This window comes from Astatotilapia calliptera, chromosome 23 (assembly GCF_900246225.1).
Source record: "Astatotilapia calliptera chromosome 23, fAstCal1.2, whole genome shotgun sequence".
NCBI lineage: Eukaryota > Metazoa > Chordata > Actinopteri > Cichliformes > Cichlidae > Astatotilapia > Astatotilapia calliptera.
In genome coordinates, this window is record NC_039323.1 from 33,431,937 (window position 1) to 33,446,139 (window position 14,203).

General features: G+C 39.3%; 1 protein-coding gene across 3 annotated transcripts in view; it reads left to right on the plus strand.

The window, feature by feature from the left end:
• LOC113016986 (gamma-aminobutyric acid receptor subunit beta-3-like) overlaps positions 1–14,203 on the plus strand; it is a 91,247-nt gene that overhangs the window by 38,510 nt on the left and 38,534 nt on the right. For 2 of the 3 annotated variants that reach the window (XM_026160232.1, XM_026160233.1), the window contains exons 3-4: positions 1,490–1,581; positions 1,689–1,756. In XM_026160232.1, coding sequence (XP_026016017.1) covers positions 1,490–1,581; positions 1,689–1,756 — 160 coding nt within the window. Of the gene's footprint in view, positions 1–899; positions 1,367–1,489; positions 1,582–1,688; positions 1,757–14,203 lie in introns of those variants that run through there. The other variant, XM_026160234.1, reaches the window with a different exon arrangement.

Consider the following 14,203-nt stretch of genomic DNA (forward strand, 5'->3'; position numbering starts at 1 on the left):
GGCTTAGTGCTTTGTAATGTGGGTGTTTTTGAGAGTGGGAGAAGGGGTGGGGCAACGGCTTAATTAGTGTTCTAAAAATCAAGTCCACTGATTACTGAGGTAATCGAGGAAGTGAAGATAAGTAATCAGTGGAAACAAGCTTAACTAAACAACATGTGTATTTTTACTTCAGTTCAATGTCTTTCAAATAGCCCAAATCACAACAAAAGTCACCTCAGTGTCCTTTATATTGTAAAGTAAAGACCCTATGTAATAGAGAGAAACCCCGACAAACCCCTCTTTGAGCAAGCACTTGGGGACAGTGAGAAGAAAAACTCCTTTCTAACAGGAAGAAACCTGTTAAAAAGGCAGATCCATTTAAAGTAGGCACAGCCATGACAAAATGGAATCCCCACATTCTGTAGCAGAATCAACCATAATTTTTTTTTATCATTACTCAATGACTCTGAGTAAGTGCGACTGCCATATGGTTACAAGTCAGCCACTTTATTTATTGCTGAATGCATACATTAACATGTAAACATAAAGTTGAATTATAACTTGCTCAACTGCCCCCCTGGCCCCCAGTTTTCAAGCAACTTGATGTTTATTTGTTAAATTAAAAAAAATATATATCTTTACCGTCCTCAAAAAACAAACAAACAAAAATACAAACAAAAAAAGAAACCGCAAATGCGCCCCTGCTGATAAATTCTAGGGCCAAAAATAGACACAAGGTTTATTAGCAGAAATAAGTGGACTTTAACAAAAGTCTGGTTTAAAATGATTCCCTAAAAAAGAAAAGAAAAAGAGTTTAACAGCTCACCAAATATATAAGATGAAAAGCTTGAATTTGCAGATTCTACCTCAGCATTTTTTTTTACAGTGTTTTAAGTGTTGGGGCTTCGCTTCTAATTTGAACAAGCCGAGTGCCTTCACCACCAGCGCCGCCACCAGCAGCAGCAGCAGCAGCAGCATCGCCCCCCTGTATGTTCTCTCCTCATCAATATGCGCTTCAGCTCCTGAATGTAAGAGCCACTCGCACAGTCAGAGACGGCAAAAAGGAAAGCGAAGCCAATATTTATGACAGGGAGGCGATGTCAGCCCATATTTCACATCTGACTCCATCCACAGCGAGCTGCTGACTTTTCCGCGGCTCAGTCTACTTTCTTGCTTTTTGGGGGGGGGGCAATCGATGGATTTACTCTGGATTTGAAGAGTGTCCGTCTCGGCTGTTGATTGCAGGGGGGTGAGCTCTCTGCTGTTGCTGCCTTCGTGCTTTACAATTACAAAAAGGAAAAGGGGGGATGTTTGCTTTGCACAAGCTTCGTCAATTTCGCGTCTTGTCCGCACTGGTTATCGGTTCGATTGTGTGTTGCGCAAAAAGGTCAGTGATCTTCTCATTATTTTCTTCTTCTTTCTTTTCTGAGAAGCCAAGGTTATTGCCTGGGCTGATTGATACGGGAGTCAAGGTGATGTTTTCTTTTCTTTGCTTCTGCTGTCATTTCAGCGTCAATGAACCGGGCAACATGTCTTTTGTGAAGGAGACGGTGGATAAACTACTTAAAGGATACGACATCCGACTGAGGCCGGACTTTGGAGGTATGCTCCGCATTTATCCCCCAGCTTTATTTTTGGCGCCATTTACAGTGTTGTGGTCAGACGTAGAGGTGGAGGTCTGTAATCATGACATAATTACTCTGTTCTAGGGCCCCCTGTCGCTGTTGGCATGAGCATAGACGTGGCCAGCATAGACATGGTGTCAGAAGTCAACATGGTGAGTGGAGTCGCACTTCATGAACCCTTAATCCACAGCAGTCCTGCCTCTGCCTCAGTGCCAGGGGCATATACAGAAGGGGGTCATGGGGTGGTACCTGTACCCCCCAAATGTTCCTGCCTCCCAACAAAGCTGCTGAGCGAGAGTACTGCTGTGTTGCATGTAATATAGTGCATTTTACCAAGTACTTTACTGTAAAACTTAACAGTTTTAATGTACTTTAAGTATTTCTCTTATGCTGCTTTGTTGTCCACTATATTTTGGATTCAAATATTGTACCTTTTACTCTATAGTATTTATTTCAATGCTTTTGTTAAAACAAAAAAACAACAAAAAAACCCAACCGTGTACTTTTTCTATGTATTTTTTCTGAATTTAGGGTGTGATTTTCAATGCATGTTTTTGCTTCTTGGTTCATATGGTAGAACAATGCAGTAACAACTGATCGTTTTAACAGACAAACCAAATTATACCACAAGTACTTCTTGTAAGAAGTATACAACGTGTTTGCACTTTTGTCTAAAATACCTTAACAGTAAATAAAGAATTGCATTGTAAGTTTGGGGAACCTGCATCATAAGACAGGCTGCACTATGTACTAAGTGTAACCCATAAATCTAAGAGCTTAAAAACTTATTTCACCATTCAGTATTTTATACACTCTATATAATGGCACAGGACTGCACATGATCATTTTGATCAAATATCCTTAGTTCCTGTAGCCCCCCCCCCTTCAAGTCCATTATGCGATGGTCAGATGGATGGGTTGGATTTCCTGTAAGCACTAAAACAGCTTTATCTCACACACTGCCAGCACCCCACATACACAGAAGCCTGGGTGTGAAAAAAGAAAACCCTCCAACATAATACAGCTTCCTGCTCCTGTTTCCAACAATCCTCATCCTCAGACACTGACTCACTTAGAGGATGGATTAAAGCAGCAGCCATGAGTTTCCAGTCAATAGTCCAGATACTGTACAATCCAGGCACGGTAAAGGAAATACATTTTTCCATTGAAGCCCTCTTTTATCTGCAAAAAGAAACCCTTTCTCATTGTGCTTGTTAACCACAGAAGCCACAGTTAGCAGTGTCCTCCCATGAGGGCCCCTCTGAGCAGACAGCTATCACGAAACTCTGATTGGATTTGCTAATTCATGGGCTGATGCCATTTTTTTTGACACGTGCACATGCCGGGAAGTCACTTCAGGCTATTGTATCTTAAAATATCAGCCAACGCTGACCCAAATTGTACTGCAAAATGAGTGGCACCGTGTCACCCGGCTGCCGGCGACAGATTTTAAGGACTCCGGCATCGAACTGAATGGCGGACATTGTGTTTCCAGACCAACACCTCTCCTCAGCTGCATTTCACAGCCCACCGCATGTGCAGGTGCAACCATTAGGATCTTTATTAGAGCTGATGGCTCCTGAGCCCATGTGCTTTCTTTCTTTATAACAACACAGACAAGTGCAGCAGTCAGAGTCAGGTCAGGCAGGGACTGCTGTACATGTACAGCATCAACACAGATGTCATAATGACATAATGGTGATCTTGATTGAGTCTACTGAGAAGGACAAGAAAGTGTTTCATTTCACTGTATAGTATTAGAAAACTGTCACTATTTATCTGGAGAGAGGAGGGTGTATAAGTGTGAGCGGGTACTGATCAATACCAGTGACTCAGTGATTACTTTGACAATTGACTTTTCTGCCACTAGACTGAGGCAAGAAAAGTGGTGTTTCTTTCCAGATGTTGCAAGAATCTCACAGATGAACTATTTCTGCTAGAAGCTATGTACAACAAATACATCATAGGATTATGGATTATGTTTAATTTTTGCTTGAGTTTATGCAACAAGAGGTAATTTCTCTTTTTTTGTTAAATGTCTGAGAGTACAAATCTCTTTGAGTAAAGCTAACTAAGCTATTTGTAATAACACGGTCAAACAAAAGAGGCTTAAGCAGAAATACTATTAAATGTTCATTGCATCAGCTGAAAATTATAAAATAATGTTCTTAAAACAGTCTATATTATTCAGAAGTGTGAATGCTCGAGTAATTTTGTTCTGTTGTTGCATCTTGAAGATCTTCCATATTCATATGACTCATAGCCAACTTCTACCAGTATTATTTGTCCAGGTTGGAAAATGATGTGTCTGGATGCAAATAACCTTCTAGCTTGTTGTCTGCTTAACGTGACTGAAAGGAAGTGCTGTTGGTGTTTGAATAAGGTTTTTTCCGAGTTATTGATCCCAGAAGTTCAAATACAACAATTCGTCTTCCAGTTAACCCCTGAAAGCAAAGTAAAATACATCACATTTTAGTTACCTTGGGAGTCAGATGTTGGAACAAGGGAGCAACTCCAGGGTTAATGTGTTCCGATAGGAAAGTCAGAAAAGTGTGTGTTTGGGTTTTTATATATTTTGAAAAATATCCTAGTCCAGCAAACATTGCAGTATTGGATAAGCATCAGCTGATGGTTTTTTCTTGACATCTAGTCAGTTCGAAGTATATCTTCAACGAGACCTAGAAGTCCGTCTTGAGAACATTTGTGTTCAAGATTTATTTTATATCTTTTTATTAATTAGAATAAAAAATAAACGAAATGTAAACAATTTCTCAATAGACAAAACAGGATGAAAAAAACATTCTAACTTGAGATTAACTCAAACCCTGCGACCTTTTGCTTCTAAATCCTGTGCGTATCCTACTGAGTTAATTCACAAAACTGTAAATAGCTTCATAGTATTAATTTGCTTATTTTTTAAAACAGTCTCCAGTAACACTAATTTGTTCATAATCATGTACCGGCAATATTAGTTGTCACCGTGTCAAAAAAAGCAGAACAAAGATAATTTCATTTAATTCATTCTTTGAAATAATCTGAGTTGTATTATTTGCTTCTTAAGAGACGGTCTGACTTCTAGTCTAGTGACATTGCCAGCATATGTCAGTTTCGACCAGGCAGATGACTTTTGGGCTTCAACCATATTTACCAGGAAGGTCACTACTCCATGTCCTTGGGAATAATTCTGGAGATGTTTTATTCTCATTGAGTGGTTGTTGCCAATATAGCCATTCTGAAATGGGGTTTGGGTTTGTGACAAGTTGTTTCTAGGGTTTGTAAAAGACTTCAAATGGAACTCAGATGGTCATAGTGGAGCGTCCAACTCTTAGAGGCCATCAAGGTTCAACTCATTGAGTTCTGTGTGTGTAAAGTTTGAAGGCAGAGACTTTCAGAGTAGAGCAGATGGTGGATGAATGCATGGAGGCCAAAGCTGACACAATGACATCAAGATAGGAGGGAAACAGTGCAATACAGTATCATTTCATATTGCATCAACTCAACTTAAAAGAAAGAATATTTTTCTGGTTGTGTCATTTTTTGATATGCAAGGTCACGAACTTGCATTAATGAAGAAGAAACTCACAGAAGAACAAGAAACAGGGGATAATGGCAAACAGCAGGAAAAAGCCAATCAGGGAGCTAATTAATTGAACTGACATGTTAAAAGTGCATAATAATGAAATGCCCACATACTGACACCCGATAATTCCCGATTTTTCTTCTTCAGTTACACAGATTGCAGATGATTGTCTTGAGCTATATATGCTTTGTATAAGCAATAGAACATCACTGTTGTTGTAAAAGTATCATACTGTGATTCCCATCCCTGTATATAACTGCTGCATTTGGCAGATGCTACTAAGATCCACAGGTTCTATTCCAGTTCACTGGTAGTGGAAAAAAGTCAGCACAAGAGGAACTACGCCCTGTAGTAATGGAGCACTTAAGAGATTTTCAAACAGAGAGGAAGAGAAGGTGGACTAGTAATCACAGCCTGGTGTAGTGAAGCCAGTCTTCTTCTGTGTTATTTATAACTTAGCTGGAATTCTGCTTTGTCAGCTTACACAGTTTAGTGTCACCAGAATCCCTTCGCACATTAATTGTAGCCTTTCGTCTACCTTACTACGGCTAGAGAGGGACATGGCATGTGTTTAAACAAAGTATTACTAAGTAGTAGGTACAGTGTGCTTGATGCTTCAGTGACAAAGGCTGGTCTGTTGGGCTGGCTCTCTCATCTCATTATTTCAAAATATCTGCATAAGATCATCAAACCACACACACCCCAAAATATCAAAAGCTAGCAATGAACTGTACATCGAGTGCATGCATGAAGTATTTTGTTTTCACTGAGAGTATTATATAGCACTTATATAGCACTTTTCGAATCTAACAGTGCACTCAAAGTGCTTTTCAATAGCACCATTTCTACTATACAGTGTATCAGCTGCTATAGGTGTTAACAAGGGAGAATGACTCTTCTGGTACTGATACTTTACAAGGTCATAAAAAAAACAATAAAAAAACCAAAACAAAAAACCAAAGCAATAATTGCTTGTTTACTGACTGAGTGTGGTCATGCAGAATATGGACTTATTGTGACTATATGCCTACTATGCAATCTTAATATTGATGAATATGTGCACCTTCATATTCAGTTTTTATGTATTTAAGTAGGCCATGACCTGGAGATGCTACAAATACATTAAACTTACTTCTAAATTTTCACATGATACGACCACTCCCACTGAATATTTTATAATACCACCACCTTTCTCTTTCACCTTTTCTAATCTCATGTTTACTCTGAGTACGTTTGAAATTACTTACTTTTAATTACTTGCTTAATCCAGTCCTGACTTTTTAAACCCTGACTAGCTGCTCTCACAACAGGGGCACCGTTTAATCTCAATGAGGAACTCTTAATAAACAGGGTTAGGGGATAGGGCTAGAACAATTAAAAAATAACAGATTAACCAATACATATTATAAAATAACTAGGGTTATAAAAGTTGCAAACCTAGTTTTCACTATTAGGTTTTAACTGAGACCATGAAATTGTACCAATCGTAACTACTTGCTATGATAGCTTACACAAAAATATAAAATATACAAAAAGGCTATTCTCTAAAACCCCAAATTAAAAAAAAACAGTGATGCAAAAGACTTGGATTAGTTGGGAGACAGCAGTTTAAAAATCAGGAATCATGCACAGACATAATGTGCAAAAAACCACCCTAAAATCTATCAAATTTGTTCCTACACATGTGAAAACATTTTGGTCTTGTCATTGATTTTCACAATAAAATGACAGACATCTACACTGTGTGACTGCTGATGTTTCCTTGTTTTTGTCTTATGATTTTTTTGTAACATTAAGACTAATATCTGTGTTTGCTAAATTATGACTATGAAACAAATGTTGTTATTTATGTACAAAACAGCTAGTAAACGAAAGCTGCATTTAAGTTGGGAGGAAATTGACTTTATGAACCTGTATTTAGATGTAAGATTAGCTAGAATTACAAAAAAAAAGCTTTTTTTTTGTAGACTGTTGTACAGTACAACGCAAACACACGACAAGTGCCTAAGGTTTGGAGAGATTGAGAGTAAGGCTGTTTTTGCAGCTTGAAGCTTTATTACCCATCACCAAATGCCTTTTTGCTGGAGGTTTCTTCCTGTTAAAAGGGAGTTCTTCTTCACTACTGCCTCCAAGTGTTTGCGCAGGGATTTTTGCTAATGTGATTGATGGGTTATTCTCTCCATTATTGTGGGATCTTTACCTTACAATAAGAAACACATTGAGATGATTGTTGTTGTGAATTGAGGGAAACATGAGTGTCTGTAACACGCTGTGCGAAATCCAGTATTTTTCAAGACATTTCATTATGCAGAAGGATCTTTACCGTACAATATACAGCACTCTTAAAATGTGCACTCATATGATTAGGATGAAATTGTTGCTGTTTCTTATCATCTGTGATTTGGTGTCGAATAATTAAGTCTGTGTTTTTTAATAGAACTGTAAGAGTATTCTAAAAATAGTAAAAATTCACCTTTTGATGATAATGGCTGTTATAAAATTTTACCCTGAAGAGTGACTTCTTACCTTTAGTTTCTGAGGAATGCTGTCATGCAGGGGTACAAGGTGAAAAAGCTAAAAGCTTTCCTTCTTAACAGTTTAGTTGCTAACATTAGCTCGCTAACCTAGCAAACTATTCTCCACAGAGCAGAGGAAGAGTAGCTGAACAGCCAGGGAGTCAGACAGCTGAGATCATACTTAAACTGATAATTAATTTGCTCCATGTCTCATTGCCACCCATTCCCAAGGGACCGTGCATCTGCGCTCGTTAAATGGGCTGTTTGTGGCTGTTAGCCAGTGTTGAAGCCAAAACATTACTGGTGGAGCTGTTTATTACTTTCAGCGTTTGACATTTGGTGAATGATATTCATCCAATGCGGGGACCGTCTGTGGTTTTAGCACAGGGACGCGTGCTCTGCAGGGAAATAGATAATGAGCGCTTTTGTCCAGGCCATTGATCAACACTAAACAGCACAGCCCAGATAAATGTTGCTGTCTGTGTTGTGTGGAACAAAAAGACAATTTTCTATCCTGCATTCATTTCAATAACAATTCCCCTTCACCAGCCCACTGGAACAGCCCCGCAGGCATAATTGGGAAAATTTGTCTTAAAAGTTGAGGGTTTATTGAGACAAGCACTCCTTGCTACGCTGAAATGAGTCTTGGATCCTTCTCAGCTTGTTCTACAAGGAGCACAGATTTGAACATATTCCTGCCAGATTTCAGGCTTGTGACGTTCTTTCTCAAGTAAACACAAAAACAGACTGTTGTACAGTACAACGCAAACACACGACAAGTGCCTAAGGTTTGGAGAGATTGAGAGTAAAGCTGTTTTTGCAGCTTGAGTGCAGGTCAAAAATCCAAATAGAGATCCAAAATTTTCGCACTGTTATAGAAAACTAGGACAACCTAAAGCATCTAAAGGTCCCCGCTCAGAAAAGGGTGAAGTTTAGGCCAAAGGTCAAAAAGCAATAGTGGCAGAGAGATCAGGTGAAAAAGGGTTCAGGTCAGTCATGGAAGGTACAAGTTATAGTTTGAGGTGAAGGAGATGTCAAACGGTGTGAGCTAACAGAAAACTGGCATCAATGTTACAGGGTGACGGATGTGCAAATCTGGTTCAAAGAGAAGACTAATTGATCTTGTAACGGACTGGAAACTGACACATAGGCTACGTTCAAACTGCAGGCGAAAGTGCATCAAATCCGACTGTTTTGACCCTATGCGACCCATATCCGATCATGGTATGACAGTGTGAACAGCAGAAATCCAATATTTTCAAATCCGATCTGGGTCACTTTCGTATGTGGTACTGAATCCGATACATATCTGATGTTTTAGAAAGCGACTGCTGTGTGAACGGTCATGTCGCATTAAATCTGTCTTTTACGTCACTGACACAAGACAGACGCCAATTATCAGCGCCGGAGAAGACATCGTGAACGCTTCCTGGCCATCCAGTGAAACTGTTTGGAAGACAACGTTGGAGAAACGTGAACATTTTATTTGTACTGTATAATCTGCAGATTCTGACAGAAATCTGCAACTATCCTTTGAAGCACCGCTCCTCTCCTAAACAGCAATAAGGATAATTATTAGGCCATATGTAAATAACAAAATAACTTAAAGCAAAATTGGGAAACGTAAAGTCCGAAGTCTTTATATTAAGGGCCATCAGTCAAACAATATTGTTTGCTCTGGGTCTAAACAGAGCGCGTTGTGTGTGACGTCTTCTTTTGCGCACGCGGGCCGCTTTGAGGGTTCACACTAGAGCGCGTTTGCTGTAACATTTTATTTGTAGTGTGAACGAGCAGACAAAAAAATTGGAATTGAGCATTAAGACTTGCAGTGTGAACGTAGCGATAGACATCTTGAGATAATCGGACTCATTAATGTTATTCAACTATTTAGTTTGGGGAAATAATTTCAGCACTGTGAAAAAATACTTGGGAATTCACAACATTTCAATGAGTATCATTATTTTTTTTAACTTAACGGAATTAAGTAGGGAAAAAATATGCATATTAGATACTGGCAATTGCATAATTTTCTCCTACATTTAAATCTGGATTCTTTGACATTGTTGGTTATACTTAGTTTCAAAGTAGAATAATAGGGACAGTCCACAAATTACTTGTAGTTTAGAAATTGGAAATTGTGACTTTAAAAAAAACAACAACTACCTAGCAAACATTGTTGAACCCTTTCCTGGGTTGAACAATGGATGATTGCAGTTGACATGTTTCCATGTAGATTAGAGGTCGGGTCAAACCATCTTTCAGAACATGAGGAATACAGATCTGATTATTGCAAAGAAGGACTTAATTTAATTTGACTTAATTTTGACAAAACCCTTTTTTAAGAAACCTCTACATTTAAATGCAATTTTAGTCTTGCATGGTGAACTTAATGCATTGGACTCTCACAGTTAACCCTCCCTGTCCATGATGTCAGCATCCAAGTCAGTTTAGTAAGTGATGAATTTTAAAGCATGAGATTGCGTATTGCGGAAGTCTATTTCTTCTCCTTCTATCGGGGAATTTTTAAAAAATATGTTTGCTTTGTTTTATTCATGAACATAGTCTTTTGCTTTCTAGAAAGTCTAAGACTTTGACGTTGAAGATGTACCTCAAACTGATGTCGTAGAAACTAACTTTACTGAACTTTAACTTTATACTGAATTTGAAACTATTTTTCTACAATGACTATAAGTCAAGAAAAGACCACCAGTCTACAGATATTCGACATCGCAATGTTGAATGATGGGGTATTGTGTGTGGAATTTTGGAGTGAAAAACGAATTTAATCAATTTTGGAAAAAGGCTGTAACGTGACAGCATGTGGAACAAGTGAATTCTCTGAGTTCTTTCTGTTTCTGATTTCTAAATTTAATATTTTAAACTTGGAAAGCTTGCTTCTCTAACTTCTAATAATGGTGAAGCCATTTCATTCAAAGGATAATGCTTAAGATTTGACCCCCACAATCCAGGTAATGTACACAATCCTTTAGTCGTTTTGGTTCGCTTTGAGTTCACTTGGATTTTTTGCTGTGTTAAAACAAACATGGGCAAAAGCTACAAGTTTACAAAGTCATCAACTGATTCGGACCAGAGTAAACGAACTATAGGTGTGAAAAATGCTCTTAATAATGCTGGACACTTGGAAAGTGAACCTGCTGTTTGTTGTTTGTAGTTTGCTGTTTACCTCAGTGATTCACCTGGCTCCTATGCATATCGCAACACTGGTTCTATTTGATGTGGGGTGGGTTTTATATTTCATCAGCCTCTGCCAGAGTCCAAGATGGTCTGTGCAGGGCTTTTAGCCTTGGGAATCTTACTGGACACAGCACACGGGCAATCAGCGCATCAGGAGATCTGAGAAATAAAAGCAAGAGGAGAACTGGAAGAGCTAAAGATTTATTGAGTGGCTGAGGGAAAGAGGAGAGCGGAGAAAGCAAAAGATCAAAGACGTGCGGAAAGCGGGGAGAGGAGGGGGTAGCTGTGGGAAATACCCCGCAAACTTGTGAGGCAGGAAATGTGAATATGGCATCTGGTTGGACCAGAAATCCACCTGGTGGGGCAGGTTGATTCTACCAGTAGCTGCCACTCAGTCGGCGCGAGCTGCTGCACTAGCAGATGCTGCAGAGTCTGAGAAAGGCGCACTAATTACCTCTGAGGTTTGTTTGCGGTGTGCCGAGGGCCTTCGGCTGATGAGAAAGGCATACTAGGACAAGATCAGAGCAAGGCAAAACAGATTATGTGTGTGCCAAGGCAGAGGAAACTAGTTGTACACTTAAGAAGGACTTACTTGAAAATGTGTCATTTATTTGGTTTGCTGTCACAGAGAGAGGACTTTTTACTTTTCAGATATACGCAGGACTGTCAGATTAATGTGAGGTTTGGAGGTTGAAATATAACGTAAACACTGTTATTAAGAAAGTTTATTTGCCAAATAAGAGTGCCATGTGTGGGAGTGTTTTTCATTTCCACGACCTTCTCTTGCAACAGTGGACCAACAGGCGCAAATCTCTGTTGCAGTAAGAGCTATCAAGGTCTTTATATCCAAACCCATTACGTGTACCTTATGAAAGTCATCACAGGAAATTAAATTACAGCTCAATGAAGGTGCAGGTCCCTGCACGCACAAATGGTCAGAGTCTGCACTGTGAATGTAGTTTCAGTAACAGGCTGAACAACCTAGTCATCCGTACACCCACGCTTGCGTGTGGGTGTCGAAAAGTAGAAAAAAACCCTGTCATTATGGAGAGGTGAAAAGATCTCCAGCTCCATTGCTGTTTCTCCAAATGTTCCTGCTGCCTGCTCGGTTTGTTTTTTTCATTTTTTTTTTTTAAACAGCAACAGCAACACAACGAGCCTTTTTGATTTGTTTGCCTTGACAAGTGCCTTCACATTTCACAGGTTTCTCTGGTTGTCAATTGTGGAGTTCCTGTTTGCTTAACATTAATTAAGTCACACAAACGGTCTAAGGTCTAATTGTTGTGCCAAGCACATCTATGTCTTATTGCATAAAATACATCTTGGAGTCAAATGTTGCCAATGCATTAACTATGTCATCCTCATTATCTTATGTAGGTCTAGCTATGCAGCAACAGCGTATCTTTTCTCTGTGCTTCGAGTGTGGCTTAATATACCCCCATGTCTTTTATCCGGCATCCGGCTTCCTGCCTGATGGAATGTAATTGGCCTCGGGAGAGAGCGCACTGTAGGATGAAGTGATGATCACTAAGATTTAGAATAAGCAGAGCGGGCATTTCCTGGTCTTATGTGTGATTTCAGGGGTGGCTGTCCCTTCCGGAGAACATTGAGACTTGCATACACCTTTAAGACAGACACTTCAATGCACGGGCTTGGGGAATTCAAATCTGACAGGCGCCAGCTTCATTTCCTTTCTCTTTGCCAGTCAACCAGACATTATGTTGTAGCAAATGAGAAAGGGCAGGTAAACTATAAGCTGGATTTATGATGTTGATTATTGCAAAGGTCATCAGTCAAAAGCCTAAGTATGGTCACTGTAATTGACATAGCAAAGGCTATATAAGATTTAAAGCAGGCAGGATAGAGTTTTTGCTGATATCACTACACTTTGTTTTTTTTTGAATTAAAAACTACAAACCAGACTGATGAAAAGTCACACTTGTCTTAAGCTCTGTTAGTCAAAACAATATATTCAACAGCATCATTTAATGTTAAGACCTTTATAGCCTATAAAGGTTCCTGCCCTCAGTCTAGCTCCAGTAAAACCCAGCATACCTTGCTTTCATCCAAAGAAATTAAAAGCCTCTGCTAACTCGCCTCTAGTAACAGTGGCAGTTGTGTTGATGATTAAGTTGTGAAAATATCTCTGAGTTGCTGTCTGGCAGCTACATGATTTGGCTAGCTGTCAGTGCCTCATGCTAATGCTAAACTTTTAATAGAAGACAAGCAGATAGCAAGAAGCAAGTATTTCATTTTCATTTCAGAGTCTTATTAATTCACTTGATTGAAAATGGACTATCAACCTCCACTCACTTGCCACTAGTAATGGTTGGCTGAGCAGATCAGTTGTTTGCCAGTAGCACGGTTTGGCTTACTATCTGAGCCCAATGCTATTGTAAACTGCTATTTTCATTAGTTATCACAGGAGATGATAGAATAGAGAGCTGCTGCATTGCATCAATGTATTTTCACTTAAACAAGCAGCTTTTTTAAGTTATATAAAAAATTAACAGTGCAAATGCAAATTTCTTGCTGACAGTTTAACCAAAGGGCATTTCCCGTGGAAATTGGCAGACATATCCTCAGCATAACCATGTATAATATCCACAAAACTTAAAAAGAGGTTATACACACACAATACGGTAATATTATGTTGAAGCACAGCACGTATCACTCCGCGAGGCTCCTGCCTAGGATAGCCGTAATGCTCCAATAATCCATCAAGCGGTGCGGCTTCGTAGCTTAGCAAAGTCGTACTGAAACATTTGACAAATTTTCGATTGCCATGTACCACATAAAATCATTTCAAGGTCAGTAAACACAAGCTGACTTCATACATAAGGCACACGGGATCATAAGGGGCACTGTCGATTTTCAGAAAAATCAAAGGATTGATTTTAAGTGTGCCGTATTTTCTAAAAAACACGGTAATAACGACAGCCTGTTAGCATGCTCTACCAAAAATATCTGACGGTTGTGTATCTGACGGATGAAAGCCAAACCAATTCCACACCACTGAAGTTGCAGCATTTTTACAAACCAATTCTGGTTCATCCGTTTCATTCAATGACCCGCTTTCGCTCTTCTCATTCTGCGTCGCCGCCATGTGCGTATGAAAACAAAGGCACTGCGCTTGCGCTTTTTACCCATATTCTATCGCGATATTTCATTTTCTTATCGTTGCCCAACATTACACCGGTATTACCGTGAACGGTACGATATAGCCCAGCCCTACTCATGCTAATGCTGTCTGAGCTCATCCAGTTATCAGTTGTCTACTTTGTTTTTTATTAGCTCACTATTGATTA